Source organism: Bombina bombina, chromosome 10, assembly GCF_027579735.1.
Source record: "Bombina bombina isolate aBomBom1 chromosome 10, aBomBom1.pri, whole genome shotgun sequence".
Lineage (NCBI taxonomy): Eukaryota > Metazoa > Chordata > Amphibia > Anura > Bombinatoridae > Bombina > Bombina bombina.
The window spans coordinates 147635275-147659722 of NC_069508.1; the positions used below are offsets into that span (position 1 = coordinate 147635275).

The following is a 24448-nucleotide window of genomic DNA, read 5'->3' on the forward strand; positions in this document are numbered from 1 at the left end:
TGGCAATGGACATAGTCCCTTTTGCTCGGATACACCTCAGACCACTGCAACTATGCATGCTCAAACAGTGGAATGGGGATTATGCAGATTTGTCTCCTCAAATTCAGTTGGACCAGGAGACCAGAGATTCTCTTCTCTGGTGGTTGTCTCAGGATCACCTGTCTCAGGGAATATGTTTCCGCAGGCCAGAGTGGATCATTGTAACGACCGACGCCAGTCTGTTAGGCTGGGGTGTGGTCTGGGACTCCCTGAAAGCTCAGGGCTTATGGTCTCGGGAAGAAACTCTTCTCCCGATAAACATTCTGGAACTGAGGGCGATATTCAACGCTCTTCAGGCATGGCCTCAACTAGCTGCGGCCAAATTCATCAGATTTCAGTCGGACAACATCACGACTGTAGCTTACGTCAATCATCAGGGGGGAACAAAGAGTTCCCTAGCGATGACGGAAGTAACCAAAATAATCAGGTGGGCGGAGGATCACTCCTGCCATCTCTCAGCAATTCACATCCCAGGAGTAGACAACTGGGAGGCGGATTTTCTAAGTCGTCAGACTTTTCACCCGGGGGAGTGGGAACTCCACCCGGAGGTATTTGCCCAGCTGACTCAGCTTTGGGGCACTCCAGAGTTGGATCTGATGGCGTCCCGTCAGAACACCAAACTTCCTCTCTACGGGTCCAGGTCCCGGGATTCCAAGGCGGTATTGATAGATGCTCTAGCAGTGCCTTGGTCCTTTAATCTGGCTTATGTTTTTCCACCGTTTCCTCTCCTCCCGCGTCTGGTTGCCAGAATCAAGCAGGAGAAGGCTTCGGTGATTCTGATAGCGCCTGCGTGGCCACGCAGGACTTGGTATGCAGACCTAGTGGACATGTCATCTGTCCCACCATGGACATTGCCAATGAGGCAGGATCTTCTGATACAGGGTCCGTTCAAGCATCCAAATTTAGTTTCTCTACGTCTGACTGCTTGGAGATAGAATTAAGCGTTCAATCAAAGCGTGGGTTCTCTGAGTCAGTTATAGATACTCTGATTCAGGCTAGAACGCCTGTCACCAGGAAAATCTACCATAAGATATGGCGGAAATATCTTTGTTGGTGTGAATCCAAGGGTTACTCATGGAGTAAGATTAGGATTCCCAGGATATTGTCCTTTCTCCAAGAAGGATTGGAGAAAGGATTGTCAGCTAGTTCCTTAAAAGGACAAATATCTGCTTTGTCTATCCTGTTACACAAGCGTCTGGCAGAGGTACCAGACATTCAAGCGTTTGCTCAGGCTTTAGTCAGAATCAAGCCTGTCTATAAACCCGTGGCTCAGCCATGGAGTTTGAATCTAGTTCTTTCAGTTCTTCAAGGGGTTCCGTTTGAACCTTTACATTCCATAGACATTAAGTTGTTATCTTGGAAAGTTTTGTTTTTGATAGCTATCTCTTCTGCTCGAAGAGTTTCAGAATTATCTGCCTTACAGTGTGATTCACCTTACCTGGTGTTCCACGCAGATAAGGTAGTTTTGCGTACCAAGCCTGGTTTTCTTCCTAAAGTTGTTTCTAACAAGAATATTAACCAGGAAATAGTTGTTCCTTCTCTGTGTCCTAATCCATCTTCGAAGAAGGAACATCTACTACACAATCTTGATGTAGTTCGTGCTTTAAAGTTCTATTTACAAGCAACTAAGGATTTCAGACAAACATTTTCCTTGTTTGTTATCTATTCTGGTAAGAGGAGAGGTCAGAAAGCGACTGCTACCTCTCTTTCCTTTTGGCTGAAAAGCATCATCCGTTTGGCCTATGAGACTGCTGGCCAGCAGCCTCCTGAAAGAATTACTGCTCATTCTACCAGAGCAGTGGCTTCCACATGGGCTTTCAAAAATGAGGCTTCTGTTGAACAGATTTGTAAGGCAGCGACTTGGTCTTCACTGCATACTTTTGCCAAATTTTACAAATTTTATACTTTTACTTCTTCGGAGGCTATTTTTGGGAGAAAGGTTTTGCAAGCAGTGGTGCCTTCCGTTTAAGGTACCTGTCTTGTTCCCTCCCTTCATCCGTGTCCTAAAGCTTTGGTATTGGTATCCCACAAGTAAAGGATGAATCCGTGGACTGGATACACCTTGCAAGAGAGAACAGAATTTATGCTTACCTGATAAATTACTTTCTCTTGCGGTGTATCCAGTCCACGGCCCGCCCTGGCATTTAAGTCAGGTAAAAAAAAATGTTGTTTAAACTACAGTCACCACTGCACCCTATGGTTTCTACTTTTTCTTCCTAACTTTTGGTCGAATGACTGGGGGGTGGAGCTAGAGGGGGAGCTATATGGACAGCTCTGCTGTGTGCTCTCTTTGCCACTTCCTGTAGGGAATGAGAATATCCCACAAGTAAAGGATGAATCCGTGGACTGGATACACCGCAAGAGAAAGTAATTTATTAGGTAATTATAAATTCTGGTTTTTTTTTACTAAACCTCAGGCACCTTTACGCCTTTGTGGTGTTCCTTTTTCCATTTCCTTTCGGTCAAATGACTGGGAATTATGGGTAGGAGAGTGACACTTAACAGCTCTACTGTGGTGCTCTTTGCCACCTCCTGCTGACCAGGAATGTCCCACTTGTAATTGATGACGTTGTGGACTCTCCATATCCGGAAAGAAAAACTAATTATGCTTACCTGATAAATTTCTATTTGCTTTTTTTTTTTTTTTTTTTTTTTTTTTTTTTTTGTCTTTAAAGTTTGTAACTTTTGTTTCTCTGCTTTTAGTTTCAGAAAGAATATCCTGAAATATATCGCAGTCGTTTCCCAACTACAGAAAGTGAAGCAAAACTTTTTGGAGACAAGCCTACCATCAAACAGCCAATGTTGGTTCTTAGAAAGCCAAAGTTTCGAGGCATAAGATATTGACTAGAACGTTCCCCAAGGTCTAACGATCTGGGGGGAAATACGCAGTGTTAGACTTTTCTGGAATAGAAAGTTCAATTGCAAAACTCTGTATTATTGGTAACCTGCTGCCGTCATTTTTTTTATTGTTAAATTTTGTGTTATTTGAGGAACTGTCTGTATTAAGCTGTCATTTGCCAGATATTTAGGGACACAAGTGGTTAAAGATTATTCTGGCCCATTCTATCTGGCCCTTTTCTCTAAGGCAGAACATGCTGTGATCTGAGATGTCATTGCAGAATGTGCACCATGTCTGCAGAGAGAATGGGACATGCAGGAACTGTTCTTTTGCTTTGCAGCTCTGCTCCGCATCATTCTGTTCTCTTCAAACAGCACTGTGCTCTGGCTGCCCTGTGTTAGTTTTTCTTAAAGGGACAGTCAAGTCCAAAAAAACTTTCATGTTTCAAATAGGGCATGTAATTTTAAACAACTTTCCAATTTACTTTTATCACAAATTTTGCTTTGTTCACTTGGTATTCTTAGTTGAAAGCTAAACCTAGAAAGGCTCATATAATTCCTAAGCCCTTCACGGCCACCTCTAATCACATGCTTTTGTATTTGCTTTTCACAACAGGGAAGAGCTAGTTCACATAAACCATATAGAGAACATTGTGAGCACGCCCGTGGATTGTGGCAGACACTGCACTAATTGGCTAAAATGAAAGTCAATAGATAATAAATAAAATGTCATGTGATCAGGGGACTGTCAGAAGATGCTTAGGTACAAGGTAATCACAGAGCTAAAAAGTATTGGTTGTGCAAAACCACCCGCCACCCTCTAGTCATAGGTGCCGCAATCTATCACTATATTCCAGTGCTGATCTGTTTGCATGTGTGCAGCAACTCTTCAGCTACCTGCAGTGTAACCTAGCGCCCATGATTAGTAGGAGGTGCATGAAATGTATTTAGTGTCCCTTTAATATGTTGATGAGGTGGAGCCTGTGTTTCCATTATTACATATGAAAAGCTTAGTGTAGATAAAAACTAGATCTATATAAAAAGTTGATATGGTTTAAAGGGACAGTACAAGCAAAAAAAAATCATGCATATGAAAAGGTACTATTTAAACATGTTTACAAAATTTTATTTATATATATATATATATATATATATATATATATATATACACACACACACAACTGGGTCTTAAAGACGGATTGCTCACTGGCTAAAGCTTAAAGGGGCAATATACTGATTTAAAAATCCATTATAAAACCATTTAAAAACTTACTTAGAAGATCCCAGTTTAGCACTTTTGATGAGTTTAGGCTGGGACACCCAGTGAAATGGGCTGGGAAAGCAGGAAGAGCAGACCCTCCCCCCTCCAATGCATATGAAAAGACCCATTACACAAACGGGAGCGGACAGGAGTCTGTAGACTTGAGTCTACATCTGATACTTTGGGGCTTGGATATGAATCTGAAAATCGGCACAATATTATTAAAATATGAGCAAAACTACACATTGTTACAAAAACACTTCAGATGTGCTATATATAAATTGATCATCTACAAAACATTTATGCAAAGAAGAATCTAGTGTACAGCGTCCCTTTAATTCCTACTGCTTTACTGGTGGGCAGGGAATTACCGTACATTTTTTCACCGTACAGGAGCATTGTGTTTTTGTTTTTCTCTGTTTTAAATGCCCTCTTTTTAGATGCAGCAAAGAAATTATTTTTGCCTTTACCTCAGGACCACATCCCTCTATGCAATCCATGGCAGCAAATCCTAAAAGGGGCATTTAACATTATTTCTATGTTTCATCTAACAGAAGGCATTATAAAATGTATTTATTTTTAAAAACAGATGTTCCCATGCTGAAAAAATAGAACTACAGGATTGATTCTTAAAAGCCATTGAGAGTCTGTCCCACACACCATTTGGGCGCTTCTTATTTCAACATAAGTGGCCTTTAATTATTTTGATTTAAAACATTATATATGGCCTGAGGGCCACATCCAGCTCACCTTAAGTTGCTGTAGACCTTAGCACCACTGAGTAGAAAACACTGCTACACTTGTTTCTTGAAGTTGTGGCTAGGTGTCTGGGCTTCAGACCACTTCATTCTACTATTGTTTAAAGGACCAAAATAGTAATAAAATAAAAAAAAGTCACTGCTGTGTGTCAATCACCCCCCCCCCCCCTATTTGGTGTGTGTTTTGTGAAATAAAAGTAAAGTATTTGAGCAATTACCAAAGATTTACGGACATATATTTACTATTTATCTTTTTACTCTCCTGCAGCATTATCTCATAAAGACCAGAGAAGTAAAACTACTTGTTTAGATTTACTTTGTGACTTTTCTATAACCAGGTGTCTGATACTGTGTATAAATAAACACTGCCTGTTTGCACATTATTTTTTTATGTAAATTGTATTTGTTGCCTGAATATGAAAACTGACATGTTAAACATTTTTATTTTTGTTTTCATTTTAAATTTTTGAAGAAGAAAAAATGGTGCCTTAAACGTCTCATTAATAGCTTTTTTTTTGCACTCCATTTGTAGATACCTGTTGTATTTATACATGTAAATGAATTGTTTTAATCCAGTTTCTGCTATTTGCATATAGTTTACAATGTATCTGCATGAATGCTGTTATAAAGCCATAATGTTTTAATTTTTGTGACTTTGTGAAACATTAAAATACATCGGTATAAATGTCTGTGTTTAGTTTTTTACGTAAAAATGGTAATTCTCACTTGCAAAGTTCCAGATCTTCCCTCAAAGGGGCATTACACACTATGAGATTTTTAATATAATATATTTCATTCTGAAAATTGTGGGCTTTTACATATTGCATTAACAGTGGAAGCGCAGATTTAAGACATAATGCTGCTCACAGTGGTTGGTTGCACTCTAGTGACTCTTTTATATAACTGCCTCAGAATCCGATAAAGAAAACCTAGCTTAAATAGGGTCAAACACATTGGGCTAGATTACAAGTGGAGCGCTAATTTGCCAGTTTACGCTGTGCGATAACCAGCCATTTAAAGATCTCTAGTTTTTTTATAAAAAAAAACACAGCACTAAGGGGTTAAAAGTGGCTGGTGTGGGGTGTTAAAAAAAACATTGCGGTCTATGGGAACTGTGTGTTCCCTGTAAATATAAATGTTTATTCTTTATATACATGTGTATATACACACACAAATATATATGTATATTCTTTATACATGTGTATATACACACATATATATATGTATATTCTTTATGTACATGTGTATATACACACATTAACACATAAATATATATGTATATTCTTTATACATGTGTATATACACACATAAATATATATGTATATTCTTTATGTACATGTGTATATACACACACATAAATATATATGTATATTCTTTATACATGTGTATATACACACATTAACACATAAATATATATGTATATTCTTTATGTACATATGTATATACACACATTAACACATAAATATATATGTATATTCTTTATACATGTGTATATACACACATAAATATATATGTATATTCTTTATGTACATGTGTATATACACACATTAACACATAAATATATATGTATATTCTTTATACACGTGTATATACACACATTAACACATAAATATATATGTATATTCTTTATACATGTGTATATACACACATGAATATATATGTATATTCTTTATGTACGTGTGTATATATACACACATTAAGAAGAAAAAATGGGGTTTATTTAGCAGCGCTAAAAAAAGCTAGGAAATGATGATACCAATCTAATTTATGTTTTATACAATCTATTTTATTTAAAAATTCTTATAACACATAAAAACAACAGCAAATGCTTTTCCTAATTAATAAAGGGACGTCTCCCTTATACAACACTTATAAAAACAGACTAGAACCATATAATCCTAGAATTTCAGGTATAAAGGAATTAATTCTATAGATAACATATGGCAAGCAACAAATTTCTAAGATAAATGGTGAATTAAATATTTAAAAGGCACAAATGTATCAATCCTAATAGCTTTACAGTTCTTCAGTAACAAATTCAGTTATAAAGTTACACAGTTACTTTCCTTGGACATATAATTGGCTCAGGTGTGCTGGATAGTTAAAAAGGCAAAAAACAGCCAATATTCTGATTTAGGTGCCAAAGCAATCGTGGTTAATGGAAATGGTTAATTTAACAGATGAATACCTTGATGTCTTTAAAGTTCAGTTTGCGTGTTTTAAAAAACGTAGTGCAAATTAGTGTAGAGGTACCTTAATCTGTCCTGGTTGCAACCGCTGATTATCTTCACTGTGAGGGATTCACAGACTGTTTGTTCCTGGTGCTTCTGATAAGTCACCTGACCTTCTCTTTGATTCAGAGGTCAGGGGTGATGATCCGTTCTGGTGATGTAGTTATCCTTTTTTTTGTTTTCCTTTCTTCTTATAGCCCAAATATTGTTTTCATCTGGGTTCCCTCAGACTTCTTAAGGTTTGAAGAAATCTTTGGTCAGTGTTTAGCAGTAACACCGTATTCCCTGAAGTTACCAAAGGTAGATTTTAACTTGCAGGGTCAGGAGAAAAGTTTAAAGTTGCAGGGTCACACAGCTTTGTGACAGTAGTAAATGAAGTTTAGTAGAGTGTAGCAGGTCCCATTCAACGCGTTTCACCCTTCTGGGCTTTATCAAGAATGCTTATCCTGCTAGCTTCTGGCTTTTTAAAGGTATGAATGTGTTTTGATTGGTTCCTTCATTTCCTTTTGATTTCTATCAACACCTGTGTGGCTTCCAATGTAAAGGTGGACTTTATTTAAGTTGGTAATGATTGTTTCTGTGTTGTTATTTAGTTACATGATACACAAGGAAGAGAACTTATCATTTCTGCTTTATTAGCATTCACACAATTCAACTTATATATTTCAATTCTAAAGTGCCTTTATTAGATAATATACATTTAGATTGTGCAAACTTAAAATTACCTAAACTGAAACGAAAATATAAGAATCAGAATTACCATTCCCATATCTAGAATTATTGTAAGTGGGTAAAAATTAATGATATATATATATTCCTTTTCAACAAAGGATAGTAAGTTCAACAATTTATAAATTTGTAACAATTTAAAAATGGACGAAACGAAAATATAAGAATCAGAATCATCATTCCCATATCTAGAATTATTGTTAGTGGGTAGAAATTAACGATATATACATATTCCTTTTCAACAAAGGATAGTAAGTTCAACAATTTATAAATTTGTAACAATTTAAAAATGGACGAAACGAAAATATAAGAATCAGAATCATCATTCCCATATCTAGAATTATTGTTAGAGGGTAAAAATTAACGATATATACATATTCCTTTTCAACAAAGGATAGTAAGTTCAACAATTTATAAATTAACAATTTAAAAATGGATGTACAATTAAATCAGAAATTATCAATCCCATAACTAGAGTTATTGCTAGTGGGTAAAAATATGGCTTATTCAATTAATTTATTTATTTTAGGGGGATAAAAATTCCTTTTTAATTACTAGAAAAATGAATTTATATAGGGCTTGTACTATCTTTGCCCAAGATAAATTGAAATGTTATTGCTTATTTAATGTATGTGAGTATTTTCTATATAAGTGGCTGATTTAACCTGGAAAATGTTCGCATATTGTAAGAGACTTTTATAAGAAGGGGGAAATGTCTATCTCAGAGTTCAAGCCTCCAGGTTGGAGGGTATTCATTAGGTATATAATTTCAGCTTCTGCCTTTAGGAGTTTATTTTCCCAGTTTCCCCCTCTCCAGTCGGGGTGAACTTTTTTAATTCCCCAATATTTAAAATCTTTAAGGTTGTTGTTGTGTACTTCCCTAAAGTGGCGATAGATATAAGGGTCAAGGTTACCCCTATCTATGCAAGAGAGGTGCTCCCTTATCCTTTCACGGAGCATTCTGGTTGTTTCTCCTATGTAAATTTTTTTACATGAACATTGAATGGCGTAAATAACGCCTTTATCTTGACATCTAATTGTGTCTCTTATTTTGAAAGTAAAGTTTCCACTTTTTGATTTTAAAATCTTTTGTTTACTACTAAATTTACAGGCCCGGCATCTAAAACAGGGGAAAAAACCATTTAAAGGATTTCCGTCTAGGCACCTTTGAGTGTCTTTCTTCTTTATGCTTTTCAATTGACTGGGAGCTAGTAGGCTCTTCAAATTCTGTGCTTTCCTATATATTATTTTTGGGTTTTCCCCCACTTTTCCCCCTATGATGGGATCAGTTTGTACTAAGTGCCAATGTTTTTTTAAAACTCTTTGGATGTTTAGGTTGTCATGACTGAACTCAGTTATAAAGGGCACATTAATTTCATCTCGATTTTCTTTGATATCTTTTGTTTTATATTCTAAGAGGTCCCTCCTTACTTTCTTATCTACCTCTTGTTTAGCTTCATTGATTACATAAAGAATATACATATATATTTATGTGTTAATGTGTGTATATATACACACGTACATAAAGAATATACATATATATTTATGTGTGTATATACACATCTACATAAAGAATATACATATATTTGTGTTAATGTGTGTATATACACATGTACATAAAGAATATACATATATATTTATGTGTGTATATACACATGTATAAAGAATAAACATACATATTTATGTGTGTATATACACATGTATAAAGAATATACATATATATTTATGTGTGTATATACACATGTATAAAGAATATACATATATATTTGTGTGTATATACACATGTATAAAGAATATACATATATATTTATGTGTGTATATACACATGTATAAAGAATATACATATATATTTATGTGTGTATATACACATGTATAAAGAATATACATATATATTTATGTGTGTATATACACATGTGTATATACACACATAAATATATATGTATATTCTTTATACATGTGTATATACACACATAAATATATATGTATATTCTTTATACATGTGTATATATACACACATAAATATATATGTATATTCTTTATGTAGATGTGTATATACACACATAAATATATATGTATATTCTTTATGTACGTGTGTATATATACACACATTAACACATAAATATATATGTATATTCTTTATGTACATGTGTATATGCACACATAAATATATATGTATATTCTTTATGTACATGTGTATATACACACATTAACACATAAATATATATGTATATTCTTTATACATGTGTATATACATACATTAACACAAATATATATGTATATTCTTTATACACGTGTATATACACACATTAACACACAAATATATATGTATATTCTTTATACATGTGTATATACACACATTAACACAAATATATATGTATATTCTTTATACACGTGTACATACACACATTAACACAAATATATATGTATATTCTTTATACATGTGTATATACACACATTAACACATACATATATATGTATATTCTTTATACATGTGTATATACACACATTAACACATAAATATATATGTATGTTCTTTATGTACATGTGTATATACACACATTAACACAAATATATATGTATATTCTTTATACATGTGTATATACACACTAACACATACATATATATGTATATTCTTTATATACATGTGTATATACACACATTAACACATACATATATATGTATATTCTTTATATACATGTGTATATACACACATTAACACATACATATATATGTATATTCTTTATACATGTGTATATACACACATTAACACATAAATATATATTCCTCGTTTGCAAGAAGGCACTCACTGGTCTTAGTAAAAAACAACTTTTAATTCATATGTTTAAAAAGCAAATACATCCATAACGTTTCGATGTCGTTATGACATCTTTGTCAAATGTTCTGCTAACATCACCAATATAAGACAATCATGTTCCCAAAGTAGAAAATCGCTAACAACATACATCTATATACAACCTTATATACCCATTCATATTCACATCTTCCCGCTCCTGCAGTTCCTCCATCTCCCCCCTGACGTCATCGCGCTCAGACGTGAGCGTGAGACGTCATTTGTTTCCAATTGGCTATGTGTCTCCATGGCAACCGCTTGTAAACACACTACGGTATGTCTTTCTTAGCCGCTCCTACTGTTGTCATCACGCAACAGCGTGACTATAGCCCTATCGTATAGGCTAATCAGCAGGCGGTTGTCATGGGAACTTACAGCCAGGAAAAAACATAAACACCAACAGACTGTGTTAGTCCCAGTATAAGGCGTATGAGTTCAGATGGGCATCGAACGATATGACAGCTTGAGGATGAAGATAAACTTCATATGAAGCACAACAGTGCCTTTCAATTAAAAATCCACAAGTGGTTTAACCGCGATCGATACCATCCCTACACATAACAGCCCAGAAGTAAAGGGACACATTAAATGTAGACAAAATTAAAAACAGTGTAACAGTTTAGCAAATATCCCCTATGCTAATAGTTTGCAATCCCTGCCTGACATAGTTAACACTATATTTCTTAATAAATCATTATCCATAATATGTACACTTGACTCTATTCTTGTATATACTTTTGATACATAAAAAATAATCTCCTTCATGCCTGATTGGAATAAATAGAAACCAGTGTGTACCCACTAGAATGAAGATTCATGTGGATTCCTGGAATATATTCCTACACATAAATATATATGTATGTTCTTTATGTACATGTGTATATACACACATTAACACAAATATATATGTATATTCTTTATACATGTGTATATACACACTAACACATACATATATATATATATATATATTCTTTATATACATGTGTATATACACACATTAACACATACATATATATGTATATTCTTTATATACATGTGTATATACACACTAACACAAATATATATGTATATTCTTTATGTACATGTGTATATACACACATAAATATATATATGTATATTCTTTATGTACATGTGTATATACACACATTAACACATAAATATATATGTATATTCTTTATACATGTGTATATACACACATAAATATATATGTATATTCTTTATACATGTGTATATACACACATTAACACATAAATATATATGTATATTCTTTATATACATGTGTATATACACACATAAATATATATGTATATTCTTTATACATGTGTATATACACACATTAACACATAAATATATATGTATATTCTTTATGTACATGTGTATATACACACATTAACACATAAATATATATGTATATTCTTTATACATGTGTATATACACACATTAACACATAAATATATATGTATATTCTTTATGTGCATGTGTATATACACACATAAATATATATGTATATTATTTATGTACATGTGTATATACACACATAAATATATATGTATATTCTTTATGTACATGTGTATATACACACATTAACACATAAATATATATGTATATTCTTTATGTACATGTGTATATACACACATTAACACATAAATATATATGTATATTCTTTATACATGTGTATATACACACATTAACACATAAATATATATGTATATTCTTTATGTGCATGTGTATATACACACATAAATATATATGTATATTCTTTATGTACATGTGTATATACACACATAAATATATATGTATATTTACAATCTGCTGCCCATTGTTGCGCGACTTGCCCCCTTTGCTGTGCTAGTTCTGCAGTATCTGACGGCATGAAAACAAGGCTCCCATTGAAGCCTATGGAAGCATGCTCTATCGCAAAACTTTAACCCCTTAAGGACCAGCGACATACCCTGTATGTCACTGGCCTTTTTTTGGGACTTGATTGTTTTATAGCGCGGTCTTGCCACCAGCGTTGAGACTGCTCTATTCCACAAAGTCTGCTGGAGGGAGTGCATTAATAGCGTGTTCTTGCTAGGCTTGTGCTATTATGTCCTGAAAAAACCCTTAACGACCAGTGGCATACAGGGTACATTGTGGTCATTAAGGGGTTAATGCAATGCAAATGCGAGGTTGCGTTCGCATTGCAGGCCACTTCAATTGCATGCGCTGGTATTACGTGTGGAGCGGAAATATTGCACTTTGCAAAAGCGCAATTTTGCGCTTTACTCATAATCTGGCTTTGATTCAGGTAGCGTATCTAGTTGCGGGAAAGTCTCCGCCGGAATTAATTACTGCTCATTCTACCAGAGTAGTTGCCACTTTTTGGGTTTTTAGAAATAAAGCTTCCTTTGAACAAATGTGCACGACACCTACTTGGTCATCTTTTTATACCTTTACCAAATTTAACCATTTTGGCACGCTTGCCTCTTCTGAGACTGCTTTAAGTAGGAAAGTTATCCAGGTCGCAATGCCTGTCTACTACCTCTACCTGCCTTAAAGGAACAGTCAAGTCAAAATTAAGCTTTCATGATTCAGACACCGCTTAAACCACTTTCCAATTCACTTCCATTATCTACATGTGAACAATAGTTTGATATGCAGAGTTTCTTGGAAACCATCTACTGAGCATGTGCAAGATTTACAGAATATATGTATATCCATTTTGTAATTGGCTAATGACTCACATGATGCATTAGGAAGAAAAATGTAACTGACATTTTTCAGAAAAAAAATCTCATTTGAAATACAAACTAAGTGGTTTTGCATTGTCTCTTTATTATGTGTTTATTGATCATGATAATCTACTGTGCTCAGTGGTTCTTTAACTGTTTTTACCTCCCTATTTTCTTCATAAATAGAAAGAGTCCACAGCTGCATTCATTACTTTTGGGAATTCAGAACCTGGCCACCAGGAGGAGGCAAAGACACCCCAACCAAAGGCTTAAATACTACTCCCACTCCCCTCATCCCCCAGTCATTCTTTGCTTTTCATCCCAGGAGGTTGGCAGAGAAGTGTCAATTTATTTTGTCTCTTATGGAGGGTAGTACTCTTCGGAATGGCACTGGAGTTTTAAGTAGTCCTGTCAGCCTCTCAGTGAGAGCATGGATGAAAGTTAGAGTCCTGGAGATGCAGGGAGAGACTTTCTGCAAAACCATCCCGACTCAAATTAACAGCTCCATAAGCAATCAGCGTTGACGAGTTTCGCTGCCTGCTTTCTGTTCTCAAGTCCATATCAGGAGTGATGCGACTACCCTGTCACACTTTAAAGGCCGTGTTCCTGTTCCACGGCATAGATTCTGGTAAGATCGTTTCATTTATACACATATGATAACGCAAGAAGACAGGGTCACAGTGTGTCTCCTTTTATCTGTATAGAATCAAGGGTTAATATCCTCGGAAAGGGAGTTATTGAACAGAGGGGAATTTATGCATAATATTCTTTATTGTGTTTAATGCTGTGACATGTGAGATAAGGCCCTGTCAATGTGTGAACAGTCAGTTTTCTTTCTAATGACATGATGAGTCCACCGATCATCTAATTACTAATGGGAATATCACTCCTGCCTGGCAGGAGGCAGCAAAGAGCACCACAGCAAAGCTGTTAAATATCACCTCCCTTCCCTCCCACTCCAGTCATTCTCTTTGCCTATGTTAGAGCAAGGAAGTGGTAAAGTTAGGTGTTAAAAAATAATAAAATCTTGCTTGAAGAATCTTTTCTAACTAGTGCAAGATTGTGCTGCTTTGTCCTAGGGTGTAGCCATAGTCCATATCAGTCTCTTCAGTAGAGCAGTGGTGGCTTTAGAGCAATGGGATCTTGTGGGACATAATTCTCACTGCACCTCCAATATACTGATGATGCCTAACTCTGAAAGCCTGAGCAAAATTACTCAGCCTTTATCTCTTTTTCCACAGGTCCATGTGAGGGAGAGGACCTCTTAAACCTGGTGATCTGCCTTGCTGTCAGGCAGATCTATGAGGTAAGTGCCGACTTTAATTTTTCTGGGATAATAAAGAAAGGACTCAGAAAAAGTTTGGGCACTTTATTTACAAAAGATGGGACACATATATAAAGGACTCAGTAAACGTTAGGGCACTTTATTGCAAAAAAACATAAATTCTCCTATGAATAAGGAGACATTATGTAGACAGCTTGGATGCAGGCACTGGGGCTGTGGAGTGATATAGGCTCTGGGTTTTAGGTGGTTTTCACTGCTCCCGGTGGTTTTACTTTAGAATCAAGATGCCGACCGGGAGGTTTTTTTCTGAGACGCCCCCAAGATGGCCGGAGCTATAAGGGGCGGCAATGTGTGTTGCGCGCCATTTTTCCCTCATTTCCTAGTGACTGGAGGGAAAAAGAGTACAGTCTAAATTTCGAATACGCATGTTTTTCTAAAAGCATGCGTTTCTAGGACCGGAGACCGGTTTTCTATAACTGCTTCCGAGTCCAGATCTTTTGCTAGAGGGAACGGCTTCTGCACAGGAAGGTCCGGTGTTAGCAGGGCAGGTAGGCACCCCAGCAAAGTAAGCTGAGGTGTAGAGGTGATCTGCAGTATTGTTTAGTTATTTAGGCGCCTCTGCATATAAAAAATAAGTTACGGTTTAAAATTTAAAGTGACAGTAACGTTTTTCTGTTTTTAATTTTTATTAAAAAATGTGATCTTTTTATCTGATAGTTTGATTCATTGTGAGTCAGAATGGACCAAGAGGCTTTGCAAAATGTCAATTGTTCTTTATGTTTTGATGCCAATGTGGAACCACCAATCCCTTTCTGTTCCTCATGTATTGAGAGAACTTTAAATTATAGGGATAAACTTTTTTCTGAGCCAACATTTTCTAAGGTGGATGCTGTTCAGGAATCTAATGACAATGTTCAATATATGCCGCAGCCTTCTCCTCAAGCATTCCAAATTTTACCGTCCACACATGCAGTGCCCTGCGCATCCCCTCCAACTCCTCCTGGAGTTACGTTGCAAGACATTGCTTCCCTCATGTCTTCTGCAGTTTCTGATGAGTTTTCTGCTTTTCCCATGTTGCAGGGAAAACGCAAGAGAAAAAATAAACATTCAATTAGCGAGGTTACTGATGCAGTTGTCGCTATTTCGAACGCCGCCTCCCAGAAGCCTGAGGAGGAGGATACTTCGGTAGCATCTGAGGGTGAAATCTCAGATTCTGACAGTGTCATCCCTCCTGCTGATACTGAAGTTGTATCTTTCAGGTTTAAGCTAGAACACCTCCGTCTGTTACTCAAGGAGGTTTTAGCTACATTGGACGACAGCGACACTATGGTCGTAGTTAATCCCAAGAAATCCAGTAAGCTAAACAAATGTTTTGATGTACCTTCCTTGGTGGAGGTTTTCCCTGTAGCAGATCGAGCTACTGAGATCATTGCTAAGGAATGGGAGAGACCGGGTATCCCTTTTTCTCCATCCCCTATATTTAAAAAGATGTTTCCCATACCGTACTCTTTTAAGGAGTCTTGGCAAACAGTACCCAAGGTGGAAGGAGCAATTTCCACTCTGGCCAAGAGAACTACTATTCCCATAGAGGATAGTTGTGCTTTTAAGAATCCTATGGACAAAAAATTAGAGGGTTACTTAAGATGATGTGTGTACCTCAGGGTTTACAATGGCAACCTGCAGTGTGCATTGCTACCGTCACTAGTGTGGCTGCATACTGGTTTGATGCGTTGTCTGATTCTATTAGGACAGACACTCCCCTTGAAGAGATCCAGGATAGGATAAAGGCCCTTAAGTTGGCCAATTCCTTTATTACGGATGCTTCACTACAGGTTATTAAACTGGGAGCAAAGATTTCAGGTTTTGCTGTGCTAGGCTGCAGAGCTTTATGGCTAAAATCTTGGTCAGTGGACGTTTTATCTAAGTCTAAACTTTTGGCGATTCCTTACAAGGGAAAGACCTTGTTTGGACCGGGTTTGACGGAAATAATTTCTGACATTACGGGAGGAAAGGGCCATTTCCTCCCCAGGATAAGAGAAACAAAATGGGACGTCAGAGTAATTTTCGTTCCTTTCGAAATTTCAAGGGAAATCCTTCCACTTCCTCTCCAAACCTTCCTGGAGACCCAATCAGTCTTGGAACAAGGGAAAATAATCCAAAAAGCCTGCTATTGAATCAAAGACAGCATGAAGGGCCTGCCCCCGATCTGGGACCGGATCTTGTGGGGGGCAGACTTTCCTTCTTCACTCAGGCGTGAATTTTAGATCTCAAGAGTCTAAACAAATTCCTCAGAGTACCGTCCTTCAAGATGGAAACTATTCGTTCCATTCTTCCTTTGATCCAAGAGGGTCAATTTATGACTACTGTGGATTTAAAGGATGCGTACCTGCATGTTACCATCCGCAGGGACCATCACAAGTTTCTAAGGTTTGCATTTCTAGACAAACACTTCCAGTTCGTGGCTCTTCCATTCGGCCTTGCCACAGCTCCCAGAATTTTCTCAAAGGTTCTGGGATCCCTGTTGTCGGTGCTCCGATTGCGGGGCATTGCAGTGGCGCCTTATCTGGACGACATTCTGGTCCAGGCGCCATCCCTTCAACAACCAAGATTCCACACAGAAATGTTATCTTTCTTGTGATCTGACGGATGGAAGGTAAATTTGGAAGAGTTCATTAGTTCCAAATATGAGAGTAATTTTCTTGGGAACCATAATAGATTCCTTATCAATGAAGATTTTTCTGACAGAAGTCAGGAAATCAAAGATTTTTGATTCTTGCCTAGCGCTTCAGTCCTCTCCTCGGCCATCAGTGGCTCAGTGCATGGAGGTAATCGGTCTGATGGTAGCGGCGATGGACATCATCCTGTTCACCTGTTTCCACCTCAGACCTCTGCAGTTAGACATGCTCAGTCAGTGAAACGGAGATTATGCGGATCTGTCTCTTAATACAGCTGGAGCGGGAGACAAGGGATTCTCTTCTTTGGTGGTTGTCTCGGGATCATCTCTCCCAGGGAACCTGCTTTCGCGGACCCTCTTGGGTGATTGTGACAACAGATGCCAGCCTTCTAGGATGGGGAGCAGTCTGGGACTCTCTAAAGTCTCATGGAACTTGGACTCGGTCGAAGTCTGTTCTGCCTATAAACATTCTGGAGCTGAGAGCAATCTTCAATGCTCTTCTGGCCTGGCCCCAGTTAGCCTCGGCCCGGTTCATCAGGTTCCAGTTGGAAGACCCACAATTGCTGTCTGTTGGCGATCCACATCCCAGGATTGGCAACTTGGAGGCGGACTTCCTGAGTAGACAGACTTTTCACCCGGGGTAGTGGGAACTCCATCTGGAAGTTTTTTTTCCAGCCTGATTCTCAAATAGGGTCAGCCGGAATTGGATCTCATTGCATCTCGGCAGAATGCCAAGCTTCCGAGGTAGGGATCGAGGTCAAGGGACCCTCAGGCTGTACTGATAGACGCCCTGGCGGTACCTTGGAATTTCAGTCTTGCATACTTATTTCCTCCGTTCTCTCTTCTTTCTCGGGTCATTGCTCGAATTAAGCAGGAGAGGGCGTTGGTGATCCTCATTGCACCGGCTTGGCCTCGCAGGATTTGGTATGCAGATCTGGTGGACATGTCATCTCTTCCACCTTGGAGACTTCCATTGAGGAAGGACCTTCTACTTCAAGGGCCCTTCCTTCACCCAAATCTAGTTTATCTGAAGCTGACTGCTTGGAGATTGAACGCTTAATTTTATCCAAGCGGGGATTTTCGGAATTGGTCATAGAGACCATGATTCAGGCTCGTAAACCTGTGACTAGAAAGATTTACCACAATATATGGTGTAAATATCTATATTGGTGTGAATCCAAGGGCTACTCTTGGAGTAGAGTTAGGATTCCTAGAATTCTGCCCTTTCTCCAAGAAGGTTTGGAGAAGGGATTATCGGCAAGTTCCCTAAAGGTTCAAATATCTGCCTTGTCTATTTTGTTACATAGACGTCTGGCGTATGTACCAGACGTGCAATCGTTTTGTCAGGCCTTGGTCAGGATCAGGCCTGTGTTCAAACCAGTTTCTCCTCCCTGGAGTCTTAATTTAGTTCTTAAGGTTCTTCAAGGGGCTCCGTTTGAGCCTATGCATTCCTTAGATATTAAGTTGTTATCTTGGAAAGTTTTGTTTCTTGTTGCTATTTCATCTGCTCGTAGAGTGTCAGAGCTCTGCATTACAGTATGATTCTCCTTACCTTATTTTTCTTTCGGATAAGGTAGTTTTACGTACCAAATTAGGGTTTCTCCCTAAAGTAGTTTCTGACCGGAACATTAATCAGGAGATTGTTGTTCCTCTTTGTGTCCTAATCCTTCTTCTAAGAAGGAACGGCTTCTGCACAATCTGGACGTGGTGCATGCACTCAAATTTTATTTACAGGCAACTAAGGATTTTCGTCAGTCTTCTGCCTTGTTTGTGGTTTTCTCTGGAAAACGTAAGGGACAGAAAGCTACGGCTACTTCTCTTTCTTTGTGGCTGAGTATCATTCATTTTGCCAATGAATCTGCTGGATAGCAGCCTCCAGAGAGAGTTACAGCTCATTCCACGAGGGCTGTTGCTTCCTCATGGGCATTCAAAAATGAAGCTTCTATGGAACAGATTTGCAAGGCTGCAACTTGGTCCTCTTCACACTTTTTCAAAATTCTATAAATTTGACACACTTGCCTCATCTGAGGCCGCTTTTGGGAGAAAGGTTCTTTAAGCAGTGGTGCCTTCCGTTTAGGTTCCCTGTCTTGTCCCTCCCTTATCTGTTTACTCTAGCTTGGGTATTGATTCCCATTAGTAATTAGATGATCCGTGGATCATCGTGTTATTAGAAAGAAAACAAAATTTATGCTTACCTGATAAATTTTATTTATTTCTTGACACGATGAGTCCACAGCCCGCCCTGTTTTTTAGACAAGGTGTTAGTATGTTATAAACTTCAGACACCTCTGCACCTTGTTACTTCCTTTCTCTCCTTTACTTCGGTCGAATCACTGGGGTGGGAGGGAAGGGAGGGGATATTTAACAGCTTTGCTGTGGTGCTCTTTGCCGCCTCCTGCTGTGCAGGAGTGATATTCCCATTAGTAATTAGATGATCCGTGGACTCATCGTGTCAAAGAAATTTATCAGGTAAGCATAAAAAAAAATTTCTTTAGGGAGATATCGACGCAGCCTTTTTTGGCGTCTTTCTCTTTAGTGCAGGGGTGGTCCTGCATGACACTCCATGTCACCGGGTGTGGCCTCTTTAACTTCCTCTTTCTTGACCGGCGGTTGCAGGAGAGAAAGCGGTTTCTCTGTGGTCCCGGTCATAGGAGGTGATGAGTGCCGCAGCCATTGGTGTATAAAGGTGCCATTTAATTTCTATTTAGTCTGTAATAAAGGTATAAGCTATGGAGGACTCTGATATGTTAGAGGGTACTCCCTCTTTAACCAAATCTAATAACTGTGTTTATTGTGAGGAGGTTCCGGTTGATCCGCATGCTCAACTATGTTCCACATGCTTTGATAAAAATGCAATATCTGAAAAGAATAAGATTATTTAGTACAACTGAGCTGTCCGCCTCTGAGGGTTCTCTGTCCTGCGAGGTGCGTTCTCTACATTCATCTCCGATTACACATGCAGCTACCCAGGGCACTACTAATCCTCCCACGGGAGGGGCCCGTTGGCCACCAGATTTCGCTGATCAGTTACAAACGGCGGTTTCTGCGACCTTCAATGCCTTGCCACTCCCTGCTAAGTACAAGCAAAAGGTGAAACATAGCTATCTGTCCCAGGGGTCATCTACTCCGTTGGATGTATGACAGATTATCCACTGATGAAGACGACTCTTTCTGGGTCGGAATCAGCGACATCTAGACCTCGGGCTGTGGAGGAGCCAGACTTTAAGTTTAGATGGAACATTTGCGCTTTCTGCTGAAAAAGGTGCTTGCTACATTAGAGGTACCGAAACCAAAACTGCCAGAAGAACCTTCGATCCCTAAGCTAGATAGGGTTTACGAGGACAGGGTGGTGCCTCAGCACAACTATCCTGCTCGAAGATAGCTCTTCGTTCAAGGAGCCCATGGATAAAAATTGGAATCCATGTTAAGAAAGATGTTTCAGTTCACGGGGTTAGTTTTTCAACCGGCAGCGGCGGCTGGTGTGATGCTCTGTCAGCTACGGTTGAAGTGGAGACTCCTCTTGAGGAGATTCAGGAACAAATTAAAGCCTTAAGGGTAGCTAATTCATTCTTCTGTGATGCAAATATGCAAATTTTTCGCCTGAATGCCAAGACATCAAGTTTTTCTGTTCTAGCCCATAGGGCTCTGTGCTTAAAGTCGTGGTCTGCTGACATGACTTCAAAGTCTAGATTTCTATCCCTTCCATTTCAGGGGGAAGTTCTTTTTGGTCCAGGCCTATACTCTATTATATCCACGGTCACGGGAGGCAAGGGTGCTTTCCTACCGCAGGATAAGAAGAATAAGTGTAAGGGGTCAACTTTTTGTCCCTTTCGTTCGGACAAGTCCCAACGCCAGCAACCTGCCGTGAAAACCGAGCAGTCCAAGGGATCTTGGAAGCCAGCTCAATCTTGGAACAAAGCCAAGCAGAGCAAGAAGCCTGCCAAGGCAAAATCATTATGAAGGGGCAGCCCCCAATCCGTCTCTGGATTGCGTCGGGGGCAGACTATCTCTTCATGAAGGCTTGGATAAGAGACGTTCAGGACCCTTGGATTCTGGGTCATCGCCCAGGGTTACAGGATAAGGTTCAGGACTCATCCGCCCAGGGGCAGATTCCTTCTGTCAAACCTATCATCAAGACCAGGGAAGAGAGACGCCTTTCTAGAGTGCATGAGGTATCTCTCCTCTCTCGGAGTAATCGTTCCAGTCCCTCTAGCAGAAAGAGGTCTGGGGTATTGTTCAAACCTTTTTGTGGCCCAAAGAAGGAGGGCATGCTTTGCCCGATTCTAGACCTAAACTGCCTAAACAAGTTTCTGTCGGTCCCATCGTTCAAGATGGAGACGATCAGGTCTATTCTGCCCCTAGTTCAAGAGGGACAGTTCATGACTACAATAGGTTTGAAGGATGCTTACCTTCACGTGCCAATCCACAAGGATCACTTCAGGTTCCTAAGATTTGCATTTCTGGACCAACACTTCCAGTTTGTAGCCCTACCGTTCGGCCTGGCGACTACCCCAAGAGTCTTTACGAAGGTTCTGGAAGCACTGCTCGTGTTGGCGATAACCGGAGGTATTGCAGTGGCACCTTATCTGGACAACATCCTGGTCCAGGCTCCGTTCTGCAGTCTCACAGAGGACCATTCAAGGGCTCTTCTTCTACTTTGATCTCATGGATGGAAGATAAACTTAGGAAAGAGTTCTCTGGTTCCCAGCAACAGTGTGGAATTCCTGGGTACAATAATAGATTCCATATCCATAAAGATATTCCTGACAGATTGGAGACATTGCAAGATTGTGTCCAGCTGTCTTGTCCTTCAGACCTCCTCAAGGCCATCTGTGGCCCGGTGTATGGAGGTGATTGGGCTCATGGTATCCAGCATAGATGTCATTCCATACGCAGGTTCCATCTCAGACCTCTTCAGTTGTGCATGTTGAGACAATGGAACGGCGATCACTCATCTATCCCAACAGATCTCTCTGGACAATCGAACAAGGGAATCCCTCTCTTGGTGGATCTGTCCGGGACAACTGTCCCAGGGGACATCTTGGGAGATTGTGACCACGGATGCAAGTCTTTCAGGATGGGGAGCTGTTTGGGGTGCCAGGAAGGCACAGGGCAGGTGGACTCGAGAGGAGTCTCTCCTCAATATTCTGTAACTTTGAGTGATCTTCAATGCACTGAGGGCTTGGGCCCTCCTGGGGTCATCCCGATTCATCAGATTACAATCGGACAAAACCTCTGTGGCTTACATCAACCATCAAGGGGGAACGAGAAGCTCCCTAGCCATGAGGGAAGTATCTCAGATTCTGGAATGGGCGGAGACCCACAACTGTTCGCTATCAGCAATCCACATTCCAGGTGTGGACATCTGGGAAGCGGATTTTCTCAGCAGACAATCTTTAATTCGGGGGAATGGTCTCTCCATCTCGATTTGCAGAGATCTGCAACAGATGGGGACGCCGGAGATAGATCTCATGGCATCCAGACTCAACTTCAATCTACCCAGATACGGTTCACGGTCCAGGGATCCCCAGGCAGAGCTGATAGATGCCTTATCGGTACCTTGGGAGTTAAACCTAGTCTACATATTTCCACCGTTGCCACTTCTACCTCGAGTAGTGACCCGCATCAAGCAGGAGCAAGCTTCGGCTATTCTGATTGCTCTGTCATGCCCGCGGAGGACGTGGTTTGCGGATCTGGTGGAGATGTCATCATCTCCTCCATGGAGGTTACCTTGTTGCAGAGATCTGCTGGTTCAGGGTCCCTTTCTACATCAAAATCTTGATTCTCTGAGGTGGACTGCATGGAGATTGAACGCTTAGTCCTAGCCTAGAGAGGATTTTCTGAGAGAGTGATTGATACTCTCATTCAAGCCAGGAAACCAGTCACTCGTCGCATCTATAATAAGGTGTGGAGGACCTACTTGTCCTGGTGTGAGGAACGTGGATATCCCTGGAATAAGGTTAGGGTATCCCGGATCCTGTCTTGATGGGTTGGAGAAGGGACTTGCAGCTAGCTCCTTTTAAAGGACAGATTTCTGCTTTATCTGTACTGTTACACAAGAAGCTTGCAGAGCTTCCTGATATTCAGTCCTTTGTTCAGGCTCTGTCTAGGAACAGACCTGTCTTTAGAAATTCCGCTCCCCCTTGGAGCTTAAACTTGGTACTTAAGATTTTGTAGAGGGCTCTGTTTGAGCCTATGCATTCGCTTGGCATTAAAAATCTTTCCTGGAAGGTTCTATTACTACTGGCTATTGCATCGACACTCAAGAGTCTCTGAGTTGGCAGCCTTGCAATGTGAGCCCCCTCACCTGGTTTTTCACGCCGATAAGGCTGTTTTTCGCACTTGGTTGGGATTTCTTCCCAAGGTTGTGTCGAATCGTAACATTAATCAGGAAATAGTAGTTCCTTCCTTGTGTCCTAACCGTTCTTCTTCAAAGGAAAGGTTGCTTCATAATTTGGATGTGGTTCGAGCCTTGAAGTTCTATCTTCAGGCTACAAAAGAGTTCAGACAGACTTCGTCTTTATTTGTTGTGTATTCAGGGAAGCGCAAGGGGCAGAGAGCCTCTTCCACTTCCCTATCATTTTGGTTGAGGAGCATTATCCACTTGGCCTATGAGGACAGCGGGACATAAACCTCCTCAGAGGATTACGGCTCACTCAACTAGGGCTGTGGCCTCTTCATGGGCCTTTAAGAATGAGGCCTCTATGGAGCAGATTTGTAAGGCGGCTAATTGGTCCTTCTTACATATTTTTGCTAACCAGCTTTTGGGAGAAAGGTTTTGCAGGCTGTGGTGCCCTCAGATTAGGGCCCGCGTCCTTTTGCCCTCCCTGTTTTTGTTTTTATTCTGTGTCCTCTAGAGCAGCAGTTGCCAACCAGTGGTCCATGACAAGATGTTGGTGGTCCTTGACACCATCAAGCAGGAATTAATCTCCTCTGATGGTGTCACCCCGTCGCAACACTTTACAGTGCCTAGCTGGAGTTAAATTACAATTTCCCTACGCACAGTGCTTATTACTGTGCAACTTGCGTAGCTAGATTGTATTTTTAACTCCTCCCGGCCGGCGCGCT

The 24448-nt window shown here is 39.4% G+C and overlaps 1 protein-coding gene across 2 annotated transcripts in view; it reads left to right on the forward strand.

Moving 5' to 3' along the window:
• DEPDC1 (DEP domain containing 1) overlaps positions 1 to 5581 on the forward strand; it is a 143356-nt gene extending 137775 nt beyond the window's left edge. For both annotated transcript variants that reach the window (XM_053693368.1, XM_053693369.1), the window contains one exon: positions 2743 to 5581. In XM_053693368.1, the coding sequence (XP_053549343.1) occupies positions 2743 to 2883 (141 nt within the window). In that variant the 3' untranslated portion in view covers positions 2884 to 5581. The remainder of the gene's footprint in view (positions 1 to 2742) is intronic.
• The last annotated feature ends 18867 nt before the right edge of the window (positions 5582 to 24448 follow it).